The sequence below is a fragment of the Balaenoptera acutorostrata genome, chromosome 1 (genome assembly GCF_949987535.1).
Source record: "Balaenoptera acutorostrata chromosome 1, mBalAcu1.1, whole genome shotgun sequence".
Classification (NCBI taxonomy): Eukaryota; Metazoa; Chordata; class Mammalia; order Artiodactyla; family Balaenopteridae; genus Balaenoptera; species Balaenoptera acutorostrata.
In genome coordinates, this window is record NC_080064.1 from 5,431,324 (window position 1) to 5,453,840 (window position 22,517).

General features: G+C 44.6%; 1 protein-coding gene across 4 annotated transcripts in view; it reads left to right on the forward strand.

Moving 5' to 3' along the window:
• The window catches only part of CAMTA1 (calmodulin binding transcription activator 1), an 888,068-nt gene that overhangs the window by 419,231 nt on the left and 446,320 nt on the right, over positions 1–22,517 (forward strand). For all 4 annotated transcript variants that reach the window (XM_057544799.1, XM_057544797.1, XM_057544798.1 and 1 more), the window contains one exon: positions 12,346–12,481. In XM_057544799.1, coding sequence (XP_057400782.1) covers positions 12,346–12,481 — 136 coding nt within the window. The remainder of the gene's footprint in view (positions 1–12,345; positions 12,482–22,517) is intronic.

A 22,517-nucleotide genomic window follows, 5' to 3' on the forward strand; every position in this document is an offset into this window, starting at 1 on the left:
ACCACTCTTGATGGGTTTGTGTGTGAGGGAGATAAGCAGGGGAGACATGCCTTTTCTAGATTTCTTTCTTCCCCTTGCAACAAAAAGAAGAACTATAGGAACAATTTAAATCAGGCTCAAACATCCGATCCTTCCTTTGTATGAGGTATTGAACAGTTCCTGTGGGCTCTAAAAGTGCCCTGGGTCGTTGCTTCTAGAGAAGGAGAGAGGGTAGCTGGGATGTGCTGGGAATTTATAGCAAGATGCTAGGAAGGGGTGCAGTGGGTAGCTCGCTGGTTCTGCCCTTATGAGCTGTGTGACCTTGGGAAAGTTAATTCCCTTCTCTGTGCCTCAGACCTTCTCATCTGTAAAATGAGGAGAACAATACCCACCCACTAAAGTTGTTGTGGGATTAGGATGAGAAATGGGTGTAAAGGGCTTTCCGCTGTGTCTGACACACAATAAATGCTTGATAAATAGAGCCTCTGCTTGTTGTCATAGTAATTGTTGCCATGCTTATTATTGACATTTTGGACCAGGCTGTGTACTTGTAATGGTGCATTTAAATCAGGTCGTTCCACGTTGGAAAGATCAGAAAGAAAGGTGTGGGCACATAAATATGTGAGCCGTAATTAGGGTGGCATTTCTCATTTCCTAACTGCCCGCTGGAATGGAGATTTAGTGCTGCCTCAGGGCCGGCATCCATGGCTCCAGGACAGTGCGGTTTGTGCTTGTCACAGGAGCCTGTTTTATATTTGGGGTCAGGTCTTGGAGGCCCTTAGAACTGCAGGGACAGCATTTCCTTGTAGCCGGGCCCTGCCATGTGCCTTGTGGTGGGAGGGATGCGACCAAAGTCAAGGAAAAGGAAGGAGTCTGCCCAGGGCTTGGGTTCCAGCTGGAAAAGGGAAGTTCTTTGGAGATGTTCACTGCTTAGAAGCCACCCAGACTTTGTTCAGGGTCCTACTAGAAACGAGGACATCATCTGTTCTCCAGGGAAAGCTACAAGGAACAGATTGTGTGAATTCAATGGAGCAGGAGCTGGTCAACCAGAATAGAACTTACTGCACAAAATCCACTGCCTCTAGGCCGGAGGGATGGACCAACAACAGACTGGCACCTGAGGAAGTCCAGGGATTGCTGGAGTGGGTAGGGTCTCAATTGTCTGCATGGAATTTTAAGGTGGTTGTCAAGGTCCTGGAAATGGTCAGTTAGTGACAGGGAAGGTGGAGCTTCTCAGAGGAAGGGCCGTGAACCTGAGCTGTTTGGGGTACCCTGATTTCTAAAGTTAGACTCAGACACTGGAAAGAGTATCCAGACCGTTTCTTTGATAGGATTACCCTAGCCTTGGATGCACCCCCTAGTTGTGCCGTAAATTCCTATTTAATATCCATGCACAAAACCTGTCAAGGACACATCGCTCCTCTGACTTTCAGTTATGAATTATCGTCTAACGACCCAGTTTGAAAACTATATTTCGCCCTAAAGTGGTGGATGCATATGTGTGCGCCCCAAGTGTTTTGGGGGGACTCTCCCGTGGTGGGTTTTCCAGAAGCACCCCACAATGCCCCATTTCATTAGTTCCTAAGTCCCATCATTGGTTCCTGCAGGGAACCCTGCAAAAGGGGGCCGGGTTTATTATCATCATTAGTCATGAAGAACATGTATTCTGTGGCCGGCAGCATGCTGGGCACCTTGCGTACATTATGTCTACTGCAACAGAGAGATCAGGTAATTTGTTCAAGGTCACACGGCTCATAAGGAGCTGAGCCAAGAGTTAAGATTTACCTAGGGCTCACTCCAAATCCCATCAGCATCTTCTTTTTAAAAACTTCTTATTATGGAAAATTTCAAATATCCACAAATGTAGAAAGACTAGTATGACTAGTATAATAACTAGTATAATGAACTCGGTATACATATCATCCACTTTCAACTATGATAGACAGTAGATAGCCAGTCCTGTCTCACCCACACACAGACCCCACCACACACATTATTTTGAAGCATACCCTTAGACCGTATAGTTTCATCAGTGAATGTTTCAGTATGTATCTCTAACACATATATACACATATATCTATATCTCTCTCTCTACATATGATCACCTTTCAAAAATACTTCTGCACTATAATTATCACTCTAAAAATTCATAATAATTCTAAACATCATTAAGTATCCAATCACTGTTCGAAATTCCAATTGTTTCACAAATGCCTTTCTTTTTTTTTCACAGTTTGTTTGGCTCAGTATTCAAGTAAGATTTACACATTGCGGCTGGTTGATGTATCTCATTGTCTCTTTTAATTTGTATATTCCTACTTTTCCCACTCTACTCTCTTCGTCATTTAATTTGTTGAAGAATCCAGGTTGTTTGTCCTATAGAGTTTCCTACAGCCTGGATTTTGCTGTCTATATCCCTATGTCCTTTTTACTGTGTTCATCTGCCCTCTGTAGATCTTATAAAGTTGTAGTTAGATCAAGAGGCCTGAATAATTTCAAGTTCCTTTTGTTTTTTGTTTTTTTCTGCTTACAGCAAAATATTCTTCCATCAGGGACACAAACTATCTGGTTGTCTCTCTTTTGTGATGTCAGTCACTGTTGATAATCCATTAATTCATTAGAGGTTGCAAAATGGTGATATTTTAATTCTCTCACTTCATTTATTGTCTGGAATACTTTTATAGGGAAAGTCCTCTCTTCTGCTGTTTTCTACTTAAAGGAACAGTTTGTACAGGGAGGGTAGCATAAATGCCTGATTCTTTCTCCCTTCCTTCCTTCCTTTCCTTCCTTCTCTTTCTTTTTTTAGTTTTCAAAATAATGTATTGCGTAGCTACCATCCTCCAACAATAATCAATTAATTTTTTGTGTTCTTTAAGATCATTTATGAACTTATGGGTTTAAACATATTTAATGTGTTTTAATCCATTGTTACTATTCTTATTGATGTTCAAATCGTCCCATCTTTGGTTAGTGGGAGCCTCTTCAAGTTGGTTCCTGGGTCCTTTTCACATGATTTTTAAGTCTTTGATATGGTTCACGTTATACTTAATGGTGAAACAATGTTTTCCCTCTAAGATGAAGAACAAGACAAGGGTGTTTCCTCTTACCACTTCTATTCAGCCTTGTACTGGAGGTTCTAACCAGTGCAGTTAGGCAAGAAAAAGAAATGAAAGGCATCTAGAATAGAAAGGAAGAAGTAAAACAATATTTATTCACAAGTGACTTGATTATATAGGTAGAAGATCTGAAAGAATCTGCAAAAAAATTATCAGAACTAATAAATAAGTTTAGCAAGGTCATAGGATACAAGATCAATATACAAAGATCAATTGTATTTCTATTTCAGTGGAAATGAACAATCCAAAAATGAAATTAGGAAAGCAATTCCATTCACAATAGCATCACAAAGAATAAAGTACTTAGATAAATTTAATGTACAAAGTGTAAAACCTGTACTGCAAAGTCTTATTGAGAGAAATTAAAGATTTACATAAGTGGAGAGATATTCTGTGTTTTGTGATTGGAAGCAGTTGGAAGATTCAATATTGTTAAGATGGCAATTATTTCCAAACTGATTTCAAGATTCAATGCAACCCCTATCAAAATCCCAGTGGGCTTTTGTGTTGTTGTTATTGTCGTTGCAGAAATTGTCAAATGAATCATTTTTTTAAAATTGAAGTATAGTTGTTGTATGATATTATATAAATTACAGGTGTACAATATAGTGATTCACAATTTTTAAAGGCTATACTCCATTTTTAATTATTGTAAAATATTTGCCATATTCCCCGTGTTGTACACTATATCCTTGTAGCTTGTTTTATACCTAATAGTTGTACCTCTAACCCCTTACTCCTATATTGCCCCTCACCCCTTCCCTCTTCCCACTGGTAACCACTAAGTTGTTCTCTATATCTGTGAGTCTGCTTCTTTTTTGTTATATTCAATAGTTTGTTGTATTTTTAAGATTCCACATATAAGTGATATCATACAGTATTTGTCTTTCTCTGTCTGACTTATTTCACTTAGTATAATGCCGTCCAAGTCCATGCATGTTGCTGCAAATGGCAAAATTTCATTCTTTTTTGTGGCTGGTATTCCATTGTGTATAGGTATTAACATCTTCTTTATCTGTTCATCTGTGATGGACACTTAGGTTGCTTCCACATATTGGGTATTGTAAATAATGCTGCTATGAACATTGGGGTGCATGTATCTTTCTGAATTAGTGTTTTTGTTTTTTTCAGATATAAACCCAGGAGTGGAATTGCTGGGTCATATGGTAGTTCTATTTTTAGTTTTTTGATAAATCTCCATACTGTTTTCCACAGTGGCTGCATCAATTTACATTCCCACTAACAGTGTACAAGGGTTTCCTTTTCTCCACATCCTCTCCACCATTTGTTATTTGTGTTCTTTTTGATGATGACCATTCTGACAGGTGTGAGGTGATATCTCATTGTGGTTTTGATTTGCATTTCCCTGATGATTAGTGACATTGAGCATCTTTTCATGTGCCTGTTGGCCATCTGCATTTATTCTTTGGAAAAATGTCTATTCAGTTCTTCTGTCCATTTTTAAATTGGGTTTTTTGTTTTTTGATGTTGAGTTGTATGAGCTGTTTATAATGTTGGATATTAACCCCTTTATTGGTCATATAATTTGCAAATATTTTTTCTATAAGTCCTCCAACTTTGTTCTTATTTTTTAAAATTGTTTTAGCTATTCTAGGTCCTTTGTATTTCTGTATACATTTTAAGGTTTTTTTTTCATTTTGTCCATAAAAAAAAACAATCTTAAAATGTATACAGAAATACAAAGGACCTAGAATAGCTAAAACAATTTTGAAAATAAGAACAAAGTTGGAGGACTTATAGCCCCGACTTCAAAGCTTACTATAAAGCTGCAACAATCAAGACAGTATAGTATTGACATAAAGATAGAAAATAGAATAGAATATGAAGTCCAGAAATAAAGCCTTATGTTTATGGTCAATTTATGTTCAACAAAGGTACAAAAGCAATTCATTGGGGAAGAGGATACCCTGTTTTTTTTAAAACAAAAACAAAAACAAATGGCACTGGGACGATTTGATATCTATGTGCCAAAAATCAACTTAGGCCCTTATCTCACACCATACACAAAAATGAACTCGAATGCATCATAGACGTAAAGGTAAGAGCTAAAATTATGAAACTCTTAGAAGAAAATACAAGGGAAGATTTTTGCAAACTTGGGTTAGGCAAAAAGTTCTTAGATATGACACTAAAAGCATGATTCATAAAAGAAAAAAATTGATAAATTGGACTCTACCGAAATTGAAACCCTTCGCTCCTTAAAAGAAGCAATTTAAAAAAAGAAAAAAAAAAAAAAAAAAAAGTCTGGCTTCCCTGGTGGCGCGGTGGTTGGGGGTCTGCCTGCCAATGCAGGGGACGCGGGTTCGAGCCCTGTTCTGGGAAGATCCCACATGCCGTGGAGCAACTGGGCCCGTGAGCCACAATTACTGAGCCTGCACATCTGGAGCCTGTGCTCTGCAGCGAGAGAGGCCGCGATAATGGGAGGCCCACGCACCGCGATGAAGAGTGGCCCCCGCTTGCCGCAACTAGAGAAAGCCCTCACACAGAAACGAAGACCCAACACAGCCATAAATAAATAAATAAATAAATAAAATAAACCCAAAGTTAAAAAAAAAAAAAAGGGTCATAGATTGGGAGAAAATACTTGCAAATCACATATCTGATGAAGGGCTTGTAACCAGATTTTATGTAAATAACTCTTACAACTCAAAAAGAAGAAGACAAACAACTAAATTAAAAATGGGCAAAAGATTCAAATAGACATTTTACCCAAGAAATTACATGAATTGCTAATAAGGACATGAAAAGATTCTCAACATCATTAGTCATTAGGGAAATGCAAATTAAAACCCTACCACACACCTACTAGGATGGCTATTATCCAAAAGGCAGACAATGCCAACTATTGGGGAGGGTGTGGAGACTTTGGAATACTCATATTTCTAGCGGGAATGTAAAATCATGCAACCACTTTGGAAAATAGTCTGGCGGTTTTATTTTTATGTGATCAGATGTACCTATCTTTCACACATTGTTGCTAAATTTTTGATCATGTTTAGGAAAGTTTTCTCCACTTTCAAGTTAGAGAAATTCACCTGTATTTTCTTCTAGAGTAATGTATGATTTTATTTATTGCATTTAAATCTCTGGTCCACTTGGAATTTATGCTGCTTGTAAGATGTGAAGGATTGATTCAATTTTATCTTTTTTTCCACATGCCAACATCACTTATTAAAAAGTCAGTTTCCTCCCACTGACTTGAGATACCTCTTTCATTGTATACTAAATTTGTGTATGTAAGTGGGGATAGTTCTGGATTTTCTATTCTGTTCTGTTGGCTGTCTATTTATTTGTATGACAATTCCATACTTTTTAAAATATAGAGGCTTTACAGAATGTGTTAATAGCTGGTAGGGCTAGCCTCTAAACCTTGGTGCTCTTTATTGGAATTTTTCTGCCCGTCCTTGGTGTTTTTTTCCCCTCCCAATAAATTTTATAATAAATTTTTCTAGACACAGAAAAAATACTCCGCTGGGATTCTTGTTGCCATTGTGTTACATTGATAAATTAACTTTGGGAAGATTGACATTTTTATGATCCTAACTTTTTCTAACCTTCTTCATTTATTGAAACCTACTTTTGTGTCTTTTAGATAATTTTAGTTTTTCTCCTTAGGTTTTGGGAATTTCTTATTATATTTATGCCTAGGTATTTCATTTTCTTTTTCTCTAGTAAATGGAGTCTTCTGTCATTCCTTCTGTCTGTTTTATTTGTGTGTGTGTGCACACGTGGGTGTGTGTATATGACACACACACATAAGCTATTATATAAGCATATATAGTTTATTGATTATGTATCTTAATTTTATACCTGCTTGTTTACTTTGATAATTTGCAGCAGTTTTTCCATTGGTCCCATAATCTTTTTACCATATTATACCGAGTGTTACTGGCTTTGCTATCTATTAGTTTCTTAGATTAAAAGGTTTCTTGCCTAGAAACCTCCCTGGTTAGAATGAACCTCCTGGTTGTTCACCTTTTTTTCTCTTGACATTCCTCTCCCTGCTGCAATGGAGGACTTGGATTGTTTTCCCGAGACCCTCTTGCACTGTCAGCCTTAGTTCGACTTCTCTCCGAAGGAGGTCCTGAGATGAGGATTTCAGTACAGGCAGTTTATTTGAGAGGTTGTCCCAGGAAACAACAGAGGGGGAGTATGAACGTGAGAGAGGAAGGGGAGGCATACAAAGAAAGGGTATTTTTTCCCCAGCAAGTCACCACAGTGGGTGAGTGGAGCTTGTGCTCTGGGAGACCGTACAGAGTACCCAGAGTTATCCTAACCATGGGGTGAGGAGGTCTGGATGGCTTCTGTGTTATCCCAACCCGGACAGGAAGTGAGGAAGTGGGAAGCCACCCACCAAATCCCCGTCCATTGGGTGAGGGGTGCTTTCAGGGCATCAGGGTTCACCCAGCCAGTAGAGCAGAACTGGGATTCAAACTGGGACTGGCCCCACAGTCTATGCCTTGGAGAAAGCTCTGGAGGGTCATAGTGACTCCAAGTGAATCCTGCTCCGTCACTTTCTGGCTAGAAAGGCTTCATTTCCTCATCTTTATGTTGGGGATGGTAATAATACCTACCTCGTAGGGTTTCTGTGAGGATGAAAAAATGTAGGTTATAGACACAGACGTAGATATAGAAATAGATGTAGATGTAGATATAGATACAGATACAGACATAGGTGTAGACATAGATGTGGGTGTAGATACAGATGTAGATAGAGACATAGACATAGACATAGCTGGAGATATAGATGAGATATAGAGACATAGATGTAGATGTAGATAGAGATATAGATACAGATACAGACATAGGTGTAGACATATATATTGGTGTAGGTACGGACATAGATATAAATGTAGATAGAGACACGGGTATAGACAGATATAGATGTACACACAGATGGAGATGAAGATACAGATGTAGATGTAGACATAGATGTAGATGTAGATATAGACATAGATGTAGATGTAGACATAGACACAGGTGTAGACATAAATATAGACATTGGAGATACAGGTGTAGATATAGACATGGATACAGAAGTAGATGTAGACATAGATGTAGATGTAGATATAGACATAGATGTAGATAGAGACAGAGATGTTGACATAAATGTAGATGTAGACACAGGTGTAGACATTGATATAGATGGAGATACAGATGTAGATATAGGCTGGATACAGATGTAGTTGTAGACATAGATGTAGACGTAGGCGTAGATGTAGACATGTAGATATAGATATAGATGTAGATGTAGACATAGAAGCAGACATAGACCACATGTGGCGCGCTCCCCCCAGCGCTGGCAGTAACTGGGAGCTGGTGACATTGTCGTGTGGCAGAACTTTCGTGCCTCCTCCTTGCAGTTGCCATCACCTTCTGTCCTCAACACCATTCCTGCTTCTTTGCTCTTCTCAGATGGGTGCTCCCTTTCGTGCTGTCATGAAACTTATCAAAGCTCTCCCCTGACGGACCCCCTCTCGCAGGGTCTAGCCCACCTCTCCTTCTCCCCAGGGCAGCGCTCTGGCCCCCTGCCTTCCTCGGATCCCTCCCACCAGCTCCGACTTGCTCATGACTGTGCTCTGGGAGGTGGCGCAACCTCACTTCCTTTGCATCGTGGGGCACGTGGGCCCCTCTGCATGCAGCCTGTCTGGCTTTCCCTTTGCCATTCTCAGGATCCGTGAACTGTGCGGGGAGGGACCTTCCCCCATCACGCAGAGCAGAGCAAGTTCTAATAAAATCCGAGTGGCAGATTAAACACTATTAGGTTGCTCATTATTGCAAGTTAAAATGATGATTCCATTTATTAAGGCCATTTAAGTTGGACACTCTGTTTCCCTGTGGGATTATGTCCTACTGAAAGTGTTGGATGACAAGGACCCTCACGCTCCTGGAACGCAAAGCGCAGGTCACCAGAGGAAGATGGGTTTCCTCGGGTGGGTGCCATTGTTATTGACTGTGGATGTGATGGTGTCTGGGGGCGTCCCCTCTCTCTGGGCGATACCGTTTGTGATCTGTGGACAGTTGGCCTGAAGGCACTGCTGAGGCTTGCTGACCATGTTTAGACAGGGCAAGAGGATGGAGCAAATCACACTTCCTGTCTTAGCTCACGAGAAGCTGGATTGGATTAATGTCCTGTCTTCTTTAGCAGATGAGTATTCTGGGACCGAGGGAGCCCCTGCAACACTCTCGTGGATGTCTTCTTTCCTGTTTGGAGGGGGCGAGACAAGCAGAGCCTGTCTATTTGATCAGATGTCTTCCTTTGCTTATTCCTTGGACAGTGGCTTAAGCACTCTGAAGATTGGGTGCCTGTACCTAGAGCAGGGCTGAAGCAGAAAGGGGCTGGCATAGTGGGGCCCGTATTCCAGCCCACCTGCCATTCAGAAATGAAAGAGAACTGCAGGGTTTTCAGTGCAGACTTGTAAGTGCGAGACAGATACCGTCAGGTGACAGGTTGTGACAGCGCATGGAGCTGCTTCCTGATTGTTTTAGTTGGCGCAGACTTGGGGAGGAAACCAACACTGACACAAACCAACTGCACGGTGATTGGCAAACAATGAAGTGTTGGGAGTCGCTGCTGAAAGTCGATAATTTCCAATGGAATTGCTGTTTAGTCATCACCTGGCCGCTGAATGACACAGCCCGGCTGGGTGGGAACTACAATTAGCTGCTGTCACCCTGGAGTGATATTTTCTTTTCCCCTACAGACAGTGGAATAGTAAGACATCAATAGCCAACGTTCTGTGCCCAACTGTGAAGTGGTCCATAGTTCAAAGGAAAAGAAAAGAAAGGGATGGAGGCTCTTGCCCCAGCCCCGGGGAAGACTGGCTGCTTGCTTTCTCACCTCTGCCGCAGCAGAGAAACAGGAGCCGACTTGCATCAGAAGGAACCTATCTATGAAACAGAAACAGAATCACGGACATAGAGAACAGACTGGTGGTTGCCAAGGGGGCGGGGGGTTGGGGGAGAGATGGAGTGGGAGTTTGGGGTTAGCAGATGTAAGCTGTTTTATATAGAATGGATAAACAACAAGGTCCTACTGTACAGCACAGAAAACTCTATTCAATATCCTATGATAAACCATAATGGAAAAGAATATTTAAAAAGAAGAATGTATATATATGTATAATTGAATCACTTTGCTGTACAGCAGAAATTAATACAACCTTGTAAATCAACTATACTTCAATAAAAATTATATTGATTAAAAAAAGAAAAAGAAGAAACCACTTCCTTTGCCTTGTTTGTGTCAGGAGCTCTCTCACCCCGGCTAGGAAGGAGCTGGAAGGTCTGTGTGGTCCCCTGGGTGCACAGATCACTTCCCTTTCCTTTTTCTGTGTTGAGCCTTCAGGTGGAGAGTGACACAGAGCTGGCTAGGGCTGGTGCGCCATGTCTTGTAGCTTTCGGGGGCATCTTCCTGAAAGGATGGACCTGCCCCCAGCTGCTGGGGCTTTATTCTGGAAGGTTTACCATCGCACCTGCCCTCAGCTGCCAGGGGAGTTTGGTTCTTTGTCTCCTTGGTGTCTCCAAACCAAAATTTGTCACCGCTACAGCTTTACGGATGAGTGTAAGCGTCCTCTGCTCTTTGTGGTTGACGCTTGGGGTCTTCTACGGAAACTCAAGATTCTCTTTGTTCTTTTTTTTTTTTTTTTAACATCTTTATTGGAGTATAATTGCTTTACAATGGTGTGTCAGTTTCAGCTTTATAACAAAGTGAATCAGTTATACATATACATATGTTCCCATATCCCCTCCCTCTTGCATCTCCCTCCCTCCCACCCTCCCTATCCCACCCCTCTAGGTGGTCACAAAGCACAGAGCTGATCTCCCTGTGCTAGGCGGCTGCTTCCCACTAGCTATCTGTTTTACGTTTGGTAGTGTATATATGTCCATGCCACTCTCTCACTTCGTCCCAACTTACCCTTCCCCCTCCCCGTGTCCTCAAGTCCATTCTCTAGTAGATCTGTGTCTTTATTCCCTCTTGCCACTAGGTTCTTCATGACCTTTTTTTTTTTTCCCTTAGATTCCATATATATGTGTTAGCATATGGTATTTGTTTTTCTCTTTCTGACTTACTTCACTCTGTATGACAGACTCTAACTCCATCCACCTCACCAAAAATAACTCAATTTCGTTTCTTTTTATGGCTGAGTAATATTCCATTGTATATATGTGCCACATCTTCTTTATCCATTCATCCAATGATGGACACTTAGGTTGCTTCCATGTCCTGGCTATTGTAAATAGAGCTGCAATGAACATTTTGGTACATGACTCTTTTTGAATTATGGTTTTCTCAGGGTATATGCCCAGTAGTGGGATTGCTGGGTCGTATGGTAGTTCTATTTTTAGTTTTTTAAGGAACCTCCATACTATTCTCCATAGTGGCTGTATCAATTTACATTCCCACCACCAGTGCAAGAGTGGCCATCATCAAAAAATCTGGAAACAATAAATGCTGGAGAGGGTGTGGACAAAAGGGAACACTCTTTGTTCTTTTTAAACGGCACAGAGAACAGCCATCCCACTCTTAGCATTTAGCAAGTGGGTAACTATTTTTCTAAGATATGGTGGTCGTGGACCGAATAGACAAATTTCCCTGGCAGTGCTGAGCCCTTTCACAACTGAAGCCCAAATGGGAAAGAATCAGGTACTTAGCTTGCTTGGGAAGAAGGGCTGTAGGGCTCTTCCACATCCAGCAGGAATCTAAATGCAGGCAATGAATCAGGAGCGTCTGGCCTCGGCGACTAGTTTTTCCATCGGTCTGTTCTTAACATAGTCATCTAGTGTCTGCATTAAACTTATTTATTTACTAATGTTGGGTGATGGATTAAAAGAGGTGCAGAAAATCTTTCTAGAAGAGATAAGATATTGCAGGCTGCCGTAACACTCCCGGCTCTTTTTGCTTTCTTTCTGTTTTTCCTACTTTTCAGGGCAGAGCTCAGGCTCCCACACCATATATCCTGATTAGATAGTGGTTATTACTAAGGGGATGTTTTTTAAGCCTATCATTGACACATTTAATTCATTAGGTACCAAATCCACAAGCAAATTTTGCCTGGCCATAAAACATGGTTAATCCAGGGAGCTGCAATAAAAGGTGAAAAATTATGTTCCAGCAAATGTGGAATATTGCTCTTCTGTAGAGACTTTTACTGGTCTACGATATCTTTCTTCATAAATTTTTCTTCTGCTCGGTTCTCTTGGTAACTTAACCATTTGTTGTTTCCAGACCGCAGAATGGCTCAATGATCCTCTACAACAGGAAGAAAGTGAAATACAGGAAAGATGGGTATTGCTGGAAAAAGAGGAAAGATGGGAAAACGACCAGAGAGGACCACATGAAACTGAAGGTCCAGGGAGTAGAGGTAAAGCGCAGACAAGGCTCTCTTTTTCTACAAATGTCATTTCCGGGCTGCAATAGGATGGAATTGCTTTCGAGTCATTTGATGCCAGGCACTTCTTGTCAACAGTATTTTGTTTGTCAAGACCCTGTTTGTTGTTTTTCTTTTTTCCTAACTTTTTACCCTATAGTCGCCATTTAAGTTTTCCCTGAAACCAGATGTAACTAAGACGCTGCTGTTTCTTGAGAGTCATTGGTGTACAGATTGGGATCAGCAAGATTCTTGCAGAATCACAAGGAGCCTCCGGTGCCTTGAGAGTTTGGGAGGAAAGAGGGAGCTGTGTAAGGCATCTCCCTCTTGAGGCCAGGGACGTCGCTGTTGAGCGGATCCCATGGGAATGGTGACCCCCAACCAGAGCCTGGCTTCCCTCTCTCTATTGACAAACCCTTCCTTTTCCCTCTGGTGTTGCAACCTCAGGGAGCTCACAGGTATTAAGGATAGCAAGGTGTGTTGCGGGGCTGCGACAGAGGTGGGCACAGTAGCAAGCATCTTGGGATGTTGTGCAAACTTCAGTTTGCGAGAGGACAGGGTGCAGTCTGGTTTCCATGGTATCGTCCTGACCCCACGTGCTCTCACTCTGGTGGAGCCATGGAGATGTCCCCCGGTTCCTCTTTTCCATTGTTTGAGGGCCTGGGCCATGTGTCACAGCGGGACAGAGAGGATGTGAATCGTGGTGCATTCTTGGCCAGCGAGTTAGGGAGCACGCACTTCTCTGCTTTCCTTGCTGATCCTTGTAAAGGATCTTCCCCCGGAGTATGGCAGCTGCTGTCTTGGGCCAGGAGCTGGGAAGCTGGCTGTGAGCCACCCGGGAATTCACAGTGGTCGGAGAGGGGGCTCCCAGAATCCGCTGGTGTGTTGGGTCCTCCAGTGTGTCGGGATTGATCTCCAGGACCCACTCGAGTTCAACAGCTCACCCTCCACGCTGACGTTCTTTGTGACGCACTTTATCATTATGACCTCTTCTATATTAATCGTGTGCTTTTACGGCTGTTAAAAATAGCATCCAATGGCTTTTATTATATTGCTCCAGAGAGAGAGATAACTTGTGTTTTATGCTTTTGCGTTTTTTTTTTAAACACCTAATAACAATGCTTTATGATGATGAACAAAGAAAAAGGCGGGATAGGAGAAATCCCAGTTCCCTGTGTTCTCCTGGGCTCAGTGTTTGCACAGCGTGATAGAAGCAACTGCACGAAACATTCAAATGCAGATTACCGGAATGTGCTGCTCCAGGCCCAACTCCAGCACTGAGACCAGTCATTGTGCAAACAGATTAGCCATTGTTACCGAAACTGAGGGAGGTGGGGCTTTGCTTGTGTCCTCCTAGACGGAGGGATAGATAGAAAGTGAGCAGTGGGGGAGGGGCAAGCGAGGGGCCACTCGTGCTGCGGGAATTCACACCCAGACCTTGGCCATCAGCCCCCGTGCCTGTGGGCCTCTGGTATATTTCATCTCCGTACTATGTAAATCAGGAACTTCTGGTTGTAAGTAACAGCAGGGTGGGATTCTTCCTCAGCAGCAGCCAAAGCCCAGGGGGGAAAAAAAAAGCCACAGTGTTCCTTTTCTTCCCTCCTGTTATAAATTAGAATCGTCACTGGATGGAATCAGAATGATTTACGGTTATTCTTAGGCCATATTTATGTTCGGAGTTACTCGTGGCTTCCTCACTTGCAGTCTAACATGTAGACATGTGTGTGTGGGCAGCCTGGACCCTCAGACCACCGAGGAAGGGGATGGACAAGACAGTGCAGGGTTTCCATGACTTTCTGGGTGTGAGCGACAGCGGGGCAGTAGGAACGGGAGGCGGGCTTGGAGGAGCTTTAGCAGCAACACAAGGGGTGTGTTTTCAGGTTCTTGGAGAGTGAGGCCCCAGGTGGGTGTGAGGTGTGGTGGCTGCTCCCATTGGGCTTGGGGAGCTGTCCCATTGAGTCTATCAGCAGACGTTGACTGTGGCCCCTATCTGTGCAGGGCCCTGTGGTGTCTACTGAGAAAATAGGAGCCGTGTTCTCTGCCCCAGGGACTCGCACTGAAATCAAGGAGGTAGCCATGTCCATACCTACAAGTCCTGAACAGTACTGAGGAGTACAGAAGGCTGAGCGTTTAAGAGAAGTGTCCTGGGAGTTCAGAGTGGGCTGGGATGATCAGAGAAGCTTCCTGGGTGAGACGGTCCTTAAGTTAAGCTCTTAAAGTTGGGGAGGATTGTGTGTGTAACGTAGTGTTTCCTAGCTTACCTTTCTCACCTAGCCTTTGGATTCTGAGATTCCCTCTTCCCTTGAAAGTGCTCTATAGTATTCAAGTGTATAAGCATTTGAATCACTCCTTGGTCGGTGCACTTTTGGATTCTTTCCAGTTTTCCAATGTTACGATACTTCAGTCAACGTTCTCATCCACGTCTGCTTGTGCACGTGTGCAACCCAGACCTGGCATCGCTGGGTGTAGGGTCTGAGTATTTTCAGTTTAACTGGATGCTGTCAAATGGCTCCCAAGTGGCTGTGCTAACTACCTGCCCAGCAGCACTGAGACTGACCATTACTTCTGCACCCTCTCGCACGCTGATGGGTGAAAGATGATACCCCGTTCAATTTGAACTTGGGTTTTTCTTAGTTATTCATGGGGATGAGGTCATTCTCGTGTTCATGGATGTCCTTTGCTGTGGATTGTCTGCCATGGGCATGATTTTTAAACAGCCCCAAAGGAAGATTTATCTGGCAAGAGCAGCCCCACATCTCACCGATGTTTCTCCTGCATTTGCTCTGATCTGGACCAGTGGCTGGGAAGCCCAGTTGTCATGCAGGGGACAGTAGGCAGGTGGTCCTTCCCACCTGGGAAATTGCAATGCATATATACATGGGTTTTGCATCTCACAGGAGGAGCGGGGCTTCCCAGTTTGGACTCTGCTTCCTTCTTCAGTGGATTCAGTCAGGTGGTTCCCATTGACTTAGTACATATATCATGCCAGGTATGGTGCCAGCCAGCTACCCCTACCGCTGGGTGAGGCAGACAGTCCTGCCCAGGGTCTTGGAGTTGTGATTTTCTACCACTCCAGCTGGTTTCCTCAGTTCGAGGGCATGATAGGTATTTGGATCTACCATTTAACATATCACTTGCTGTAGCCTTCCCTCAGACCAGGAGAGCTTCCAGCCCTGTTCGTGGAACTGCTCAGAGGTCTGGCTTCTTTTGTTCTCAGAGGCTGAGGCCCTTGGTACACATGGCAACTCAGAGGCACATTGATTTTCTCATCCAGGCCCAGGATGGGGGCAGCCGCGTTTGAAGCTGACGAGCTCTTAGGTCCGTGATTAGTTGTCTTGTCTATAAGCCAAGGAGAAGCCAGCTCAATAAGGTTTCCTGGGATGACAGAGGTTGGCAGGGAGGAAAAAGAAGCTGGCTGTGATGTCAACATTTCATGAGATGAAATCTCAGCAGGCCTGAAGCGGGTCCTGCTCTCCAGGTAGATTGATGCCTGCTTACCTGGCGCCTGGGGTGTGCGGGGAGAGGACCTCTGGTGGGGGGGGCATTTCCTGAATGCAGAGAGGCACACCTGGTGCCCCCGTGTCTCCAGGATCGCCACGCCATGGGCGGGATGAGCTGGGTGAAGTCAGCCCAAGGAGATGTTGTTCTTCGGGCCAAGCTGGAAGAGTACTTTTCAAGTTCATGGTGCTCTTCGCTGGCCCCGGAAGCTTGCGGGGCTGTCTTCTGCCCTGTCCTCACCCCTCTCTCCTGAAAGCGCCGGGTGTCTCAGAATCTAGGCTGTCGACTTCCCAGCACTTTCACTGCTGGGTTCCCATAACAGGAGCCACCCCTGGCCACAGGCTTACGAGTGTCCTGTACTCCAAGTACACCATCTCACTCGACCCTTCTCAGAACATCCACACCAGGTACGTATTATTACACCCGTTTCATAGATGAAGAGATGGCAACTCGCGAGGGCTTCTCTTGCCCCACATCCCGCCACGAATCAATGCAGAGCTGGGACGTGAGCCAAGATCCACCTGGCTCTACGGTGTGAACACTTGCCCTGGGCATTCTGGCGGGGTTTTGGGTCAAGTCCAGCACATACCCTTCGTTCATCAGCCAGCTGTTGAATGCTTTCTACCCACCAGCACTGGGAGAGGTACCGAGGATGCATTGATGTCAATAAGAGCGCTCCCCTTCTCATGGGGACAAAAAAATTCAAGCACGCAACTTTAACGCAGGGTCATGAGCGCTGGGATGGAAGAATTACAAGGCTCTGGACCAAACACATAGCAGGGGCGCCCAAGGCAGACTTGGTCTTAAGAAACGACATAAACGCAGGGAACCAGGTGCTGGTGAGGGCTGGACAGTGAGGGGGTAGGGATGGAAACGAGCGATGGGCAGAGACAGAGGCTGCTGAAAAATAACTAACATGATTTACAGCAACAGGGGCCCAGAACTGTGACGTGTTAGCATCTCTCTCAGCCCTTTGCAGACCAGATACTCCCCTGCCTGGGGACGAGGCTCTCTGCTCTGATCACAAGGCATGCCTTGCCGTGACGTCCTGCCTTTGGAACCAATGCGTGGACATTGCACAGAAGCTGTTGTCTTGACTGTGGGTAACATGGGCAAAGGCATCCTTCCCCACTGAGCCCGTTCCGAGGCGGACAGGTACCCCCTGGCCTGGACCATCTGCCCAGCAGAAATGCCATCCATTGCTTCTGACCAGAATTTTCAGCAGTGAAGAGAGAGTTTGGTTTTGCTGACCTGTTTGTGCTGCCTGAAAGAATGAAAAGCTGCTTTGACTTCTCAACTAAGTGCCTGAAAGCTCAAAGCCCCGTCTTGAATGTGGAAGTGGCAGGCAAGGTTATGTTTTTGGACATGGCCTCATTAGAAGTGATATTCTTTATTTGGACACTTAGGCCACGTATTAAGAAGGAAAAAAAAGGCACCTCTTTTAAAAGTAGGAATGATATTGTAGTTACCGCATTAGGAATTAACAGGGCATGAAATAACTGTCTGCCTCGTGGCGATGTCAGATCATTTCAGCTCTGCTTGCAGCCGTAAGATAAATAGGTATCTTGCTTGCAGCTGATGGGAAATATTTAAAATAGCCAGCCACAAACATGCATGGTGCCCAAATTGGGTTTGGGAAACAGCAATGAATAGATAAGGGGTAAGTAAGTGGGCTGATGAAACAGCTGAGTGGCAGAAGCTCACAAAGGGTCAAGTGAGTCTGCGTGTTGCCACTCTGTGCTTTTAAACAGAATACAGATTTTTTGCTTTCCGTAAACGATAGTGTGGCTTTGGTCGGTGGATGTCTTATTTCACCACGTTCTTCTTCAGACTTGCCATGCGCCCACTGGTCTACACTGTATAATGTGTTCCTTGCTCAGAACCTCCTTTCCCCACGTCTACATCGAGACTGTGTTAGCCTTGTAACTTCTGAACCTTCTAGGGCATCTTCCCTGATCTTCTACAGTCAAAAGAAATTATCCCCTGTCTTTCATTGCCGTAGCACTCCGTCTGTACCTTTCTTGAAGAGGTGTTCTCTTTGACTCTATCCAGCTCTGTCCAGTTCAACAAACATAAATTAAGTATCTAGTATTTTCTAGATACTAGAACACCTCTATCTGGTATCTAGATACTAGGTGATCTGTTAAGCACAGGATCTAGAGAGGCAAGTAAGACAGAGCATCCTTTTTTTTAATACTGTCTTTTAAAAAATTTTTATTTATCTATCTATTTATTTATTTTTTGGCCGCGCCGTGAGGCATGCAGGATCTTAGTTCCCCAAACAGGGATCGAACCTGTGCCCCCTGCATTGGGAGCACAGGGTCTTAACCAGTGGACCGCCAGGCAAGTCTCAGGATAGAGCATCCTACTTGGGAAACTTACAGAAACCTGAAACTTGTCATTGCAATATGATGTGGTGATGGTTGCCATGGAGAAATGGTGTTAGAACGAACTTGTTTCCCTCTCTGAGGACAGGGTCTGATCAGTCACCCACGGGAACTCATTCTGAGCAGTGGGGTATGCTGAAGGACCACCTGCCTTCACAGGTACCCCTCATCTCAGCCTCATCCCAACCCTGCCATTCAGTCATGGCAGCTTTTTTATCCCTACCGGTCCCATGTCTGAGACTTGAACCCAGGTTCAAGTCCAGTCCCGGCCACCCCTCCCGTCGGGTACCGAGAGCTGTGGTCCAGGTGTCTGGTCTTATGACTCCAGTGCAGGGAGCTGGTCTGTTTAGCAGCAGCTCAGAGGGTCTCCCAGGGGCTCTCTTCTGACTTTTTAATCATCTGAATTTTTGTGCCGCGTTCTGCTGGCACGCGAACACATTAAAACTTAATTTCCTGTTACCTGGGTGTGTTTCGGTGGTATCAATTCAGGAACTCAAATCCATAGTCTTTCCTTAATTTCTAATTACTCAGCATCCCTGGTGACATGTCCCTACACAATTCATATGATTAAAATTTTAACTAATAAATAACATAAGCTACCGACGTCTTAAAGTGGCAAGAGCACCCTGTCTGTTCACAGTCTGCTGGCTCACAGAGGCCTGGCCAGGGTGCTGGTTTTGCTTCTCCTTCTTCAGGCTTCCTCCTCCCTGACCACAGCCAGCTAATGACAGCAACGGCAAGGGTGGTGTGCACCACTTAGTGAGCACCTATTGAATACCTGGTCCTGTACCCATCACTCTATAAGCATCACCTCATTCAGTGACTAGACAACATCCCTTTTGGGTAGGTACTGCCCTTATCTTCATTTTTGCAGCAGTAATTCATTTCCAGGAGGTTAAGAAATGTATCCAAGGATACCTAGCTGGTTAGTATCAGAGCCAAGATACCGTCCCAGGTCTGCTGCTTCCAAATTCCCAGTTTCCTCATCACTATTCCTCATTGGCTTCCAAAACACCTGGATCCCCAGAAGATGTGTTCTCGGTCCACAGGGTGCTGGGAACGAAGGGTTTAAGATACAGTACTGAGCACCCGAGCCTGGGTCAAAGTCAAGACTGGGGATCAGGAAAGCCTTTAGGAGAAGGGATGGGCCCCCTTCTGGCCACTGGGCTGTCCTTCCTCATAACTCGAACCAGTCAAAGAGGAAAGAGCCCCTACCTCACTGGGCCTCCAGCCCAGGAACCTGGCTCCCTCAGGCCACCAGGGACTGCGGAAGACCTGGATGCCCCTTGCCATCCACTTCCGGGGTTGGGAGTTCGTCCTCCAACACTCTGAATACCCTGCCTGACCTGCCTTAGCTCTGATTTCAAGTCCTTTAGGAGCCTCTTATATTCCCATGTCAACCTCTGCTTAGGGATAACAAGTTATGTTCATTTGCTCCCACAATGAACTGCCCATTTCCATTTGTCCTGAAGCTAAAACTTTCAAGCTTCCAGGATATTCTCACTCTGGTGATAAGGGTCTGTGTGCTCACTCTTCCTGTGTAGGGTTGCCAGATTTAGTGTGTATGCACACACACACACATACACACACGCACACACACACACACAGAACACACACCCATACACATACATGAGAGACAGATGCCCAGTTACATTTTAACTTGAGTTAAACAAAACAAAAAAAAGATTTTTTAGTGCAAGTATGTTCCATGCAATTTGGGGATATACTTATACTAAAATTTTATCTGTTGCTTCTCTGAAGCTCACATTTAGTCCTGTATTTTATCTGGCCACCATCAGAGCAGTTTCCTGGGAGTCTTTGCAGACAGAGATTTGGCTGCATGGGTATTGGTCTCATTGAAGACTTGCGGAACTGAGTTGGTTTCTCTCCAGACACATTATTGATGCAGGAACCATAAAAACAAGGACAGATACTGGCCCTGGCTTAGGAAAGAAAGCCGTCGTGGCAGTTAGCTAGTGAAGCCATGTGTGGCCAGGCCTGGGCCCCTCCTGCCCTCTCTGGGAGGTGAGTCGTGGGTACCTCCTCTCTCACTAGGTCTGCCGAAGCCCAGGTTCCGTGCCCTTATAGGTTGCTGCCTCGAGGAATGCAGGCCTCCTGCCAGTGGTGTTTGGAAAGCAGCTTGTTAGTGAAAGAGGTGCCAGGAAGACTTTGAAGGAAACACGTTTGTAATTTCTGCCTTCCTTATATCTCTGGTAGATTACAACATGTAAAATACTGTGCAGTTTTCCTTTTAAGCTTGATTGCAGCCTTCCTGAGCTAGAAACTCCCCATGACGGCGGAACCACAGAATGCCAACTTGGTATGCTGAGCTTGTATTTAATTATTATCATAGCAGTCTCTTAATATCATTGCAGATTAACCCACGAGGACATGAATGGAAATTTTAGCATATTCAATTACAACGGAAACCCTTGAACACCACTGTCAAAATTCACCCAGGGCCTTCCTCTGTTTGGGCCTCCACATACAGCAGGCACAAAGATAGACATTACCCAGGCCACACAACCTTGATTTTGTAAGCATAATTTGTGGCCTCGTCTGGAAGGTGGGGATGCCTTTTAAAAACATGATATATCTCCTACCCCGCCTTAGTAAATGACCAGATTTGGTTGTTTGCGTTGGGTAAAGGATATCTCTGGCCTTCACTTGACTGAATAGTAAATTATTGATCTTCTGCACATCTTTCAATTCCCTAACATTGCTGGGGAAATTTACTTCTGTCATCGGTAGCTGCGGCTTGTCTCTGATGGGGCAGTTGGTGCTCAGAGGGTATGAATCTCCAGCCTTGTCCTAGGAGAGTCACACCTGGCCCCCTTTAGTTGACATCAACACAGGGAAGGTATTGTGGCTTGCAGAGTAATCAGGCCCGCGTCGCTCTGTCTGTCCGCTTCCCACAGGCCAGCAAAAAACCATGGGGAAATAAAGGAGCAGTGAAGGGCTTCTGTGCTCCCAGGAGCGGGGCAGAGAGAAGCATTACTGCATAAAGGAAGGATGGAGAAGCCATTCACACAGCTGCTGGGGTGGAGGCCGCTTCGATGGCTGCTGGCTCTTGTCACCTGGTTTGTGGTGCGAGTTTGTTGGGGTTTCTGACCGCTAAGGCGCTCTCCGCTTGCCCTCCCTGGATGCAAGGCCAGATCTGTAGATGGAAAGCAGGTGATTCCATGAAAGAGCACCTTTCTGGTTCTTGAGTTCTTCTTCCAGAGAGATGAAATGACCTTGCGTTTCCTCTTTGTTCTTCTTAATTCCAACACCTTGTAATGCCGTGTGCCCTTCAGGGTTTGCCTCTCCTTCTTGTTGCAAAACTCCTGCAAAAGCTGAGACCTGCACAGACACATATGCAGTCACGTGGCTGCTTGCTCCCCACCGTGTGGTCCACCAGTCAGCAGCATTAGCCCACCTGGGAGCTCATTAGAAGGGCAGATTCTCAGGCCCTGCCCCGGATCTACTGAATCCAGATCTGCCTTTTGATGTGATCCCCCTTCCCCCCGTGATGCAGAGGCACGTGCATTTGGAAAAGATTGACACATGCCATTCTCTTGCTGTTGGTGGGGTCCTCCCTTGGTGACTCAGTCCTAGGCAGGTGGTTTTTCTAATCTTATCTTAAGAAAAAAGTAAAGGAAAATTTTACAAGTTAGTCTGGTAATTCATTACTTGACTCCCAGCATCTTTTAAAAATATCTCACTGAAATCTCTTGACGTTTGAGCCTGTTATTCCTTATTCTACCCTTGGCCGTGAAGGGGAGAGAACAGCAGGTCTCTGGAAGCAGAGCTCACAGCGAGGCTGCCAATGACAGAGCAGCTGCCTCAGCTTCTCTCCTCCAGGTGATGTAGCCCTGCTCTCGCGTTGATCCAATGTCCCCCCTGTAGCCCAGTGCTTGGCCTGGCACCTGCTACACAGTTGGTGCCCAATAAGCACTTTTTGAATGAATGAATGAAATGATGTGTTTCTTCCGTGGCGGGCTGGACAGTACGGGGATCCCCCGCTTTTCGAAAGTTCAATTTACACCATGTCGCTTTTACAAAAGACCTACGTTAGCACGTGTTTTCACTAACCGAAAGAAATCCAAAGACAATTTTCGCTTTTAGGAAAAAAGGCGAAAATAGTGTTCAGTGCTGGTTTTGCA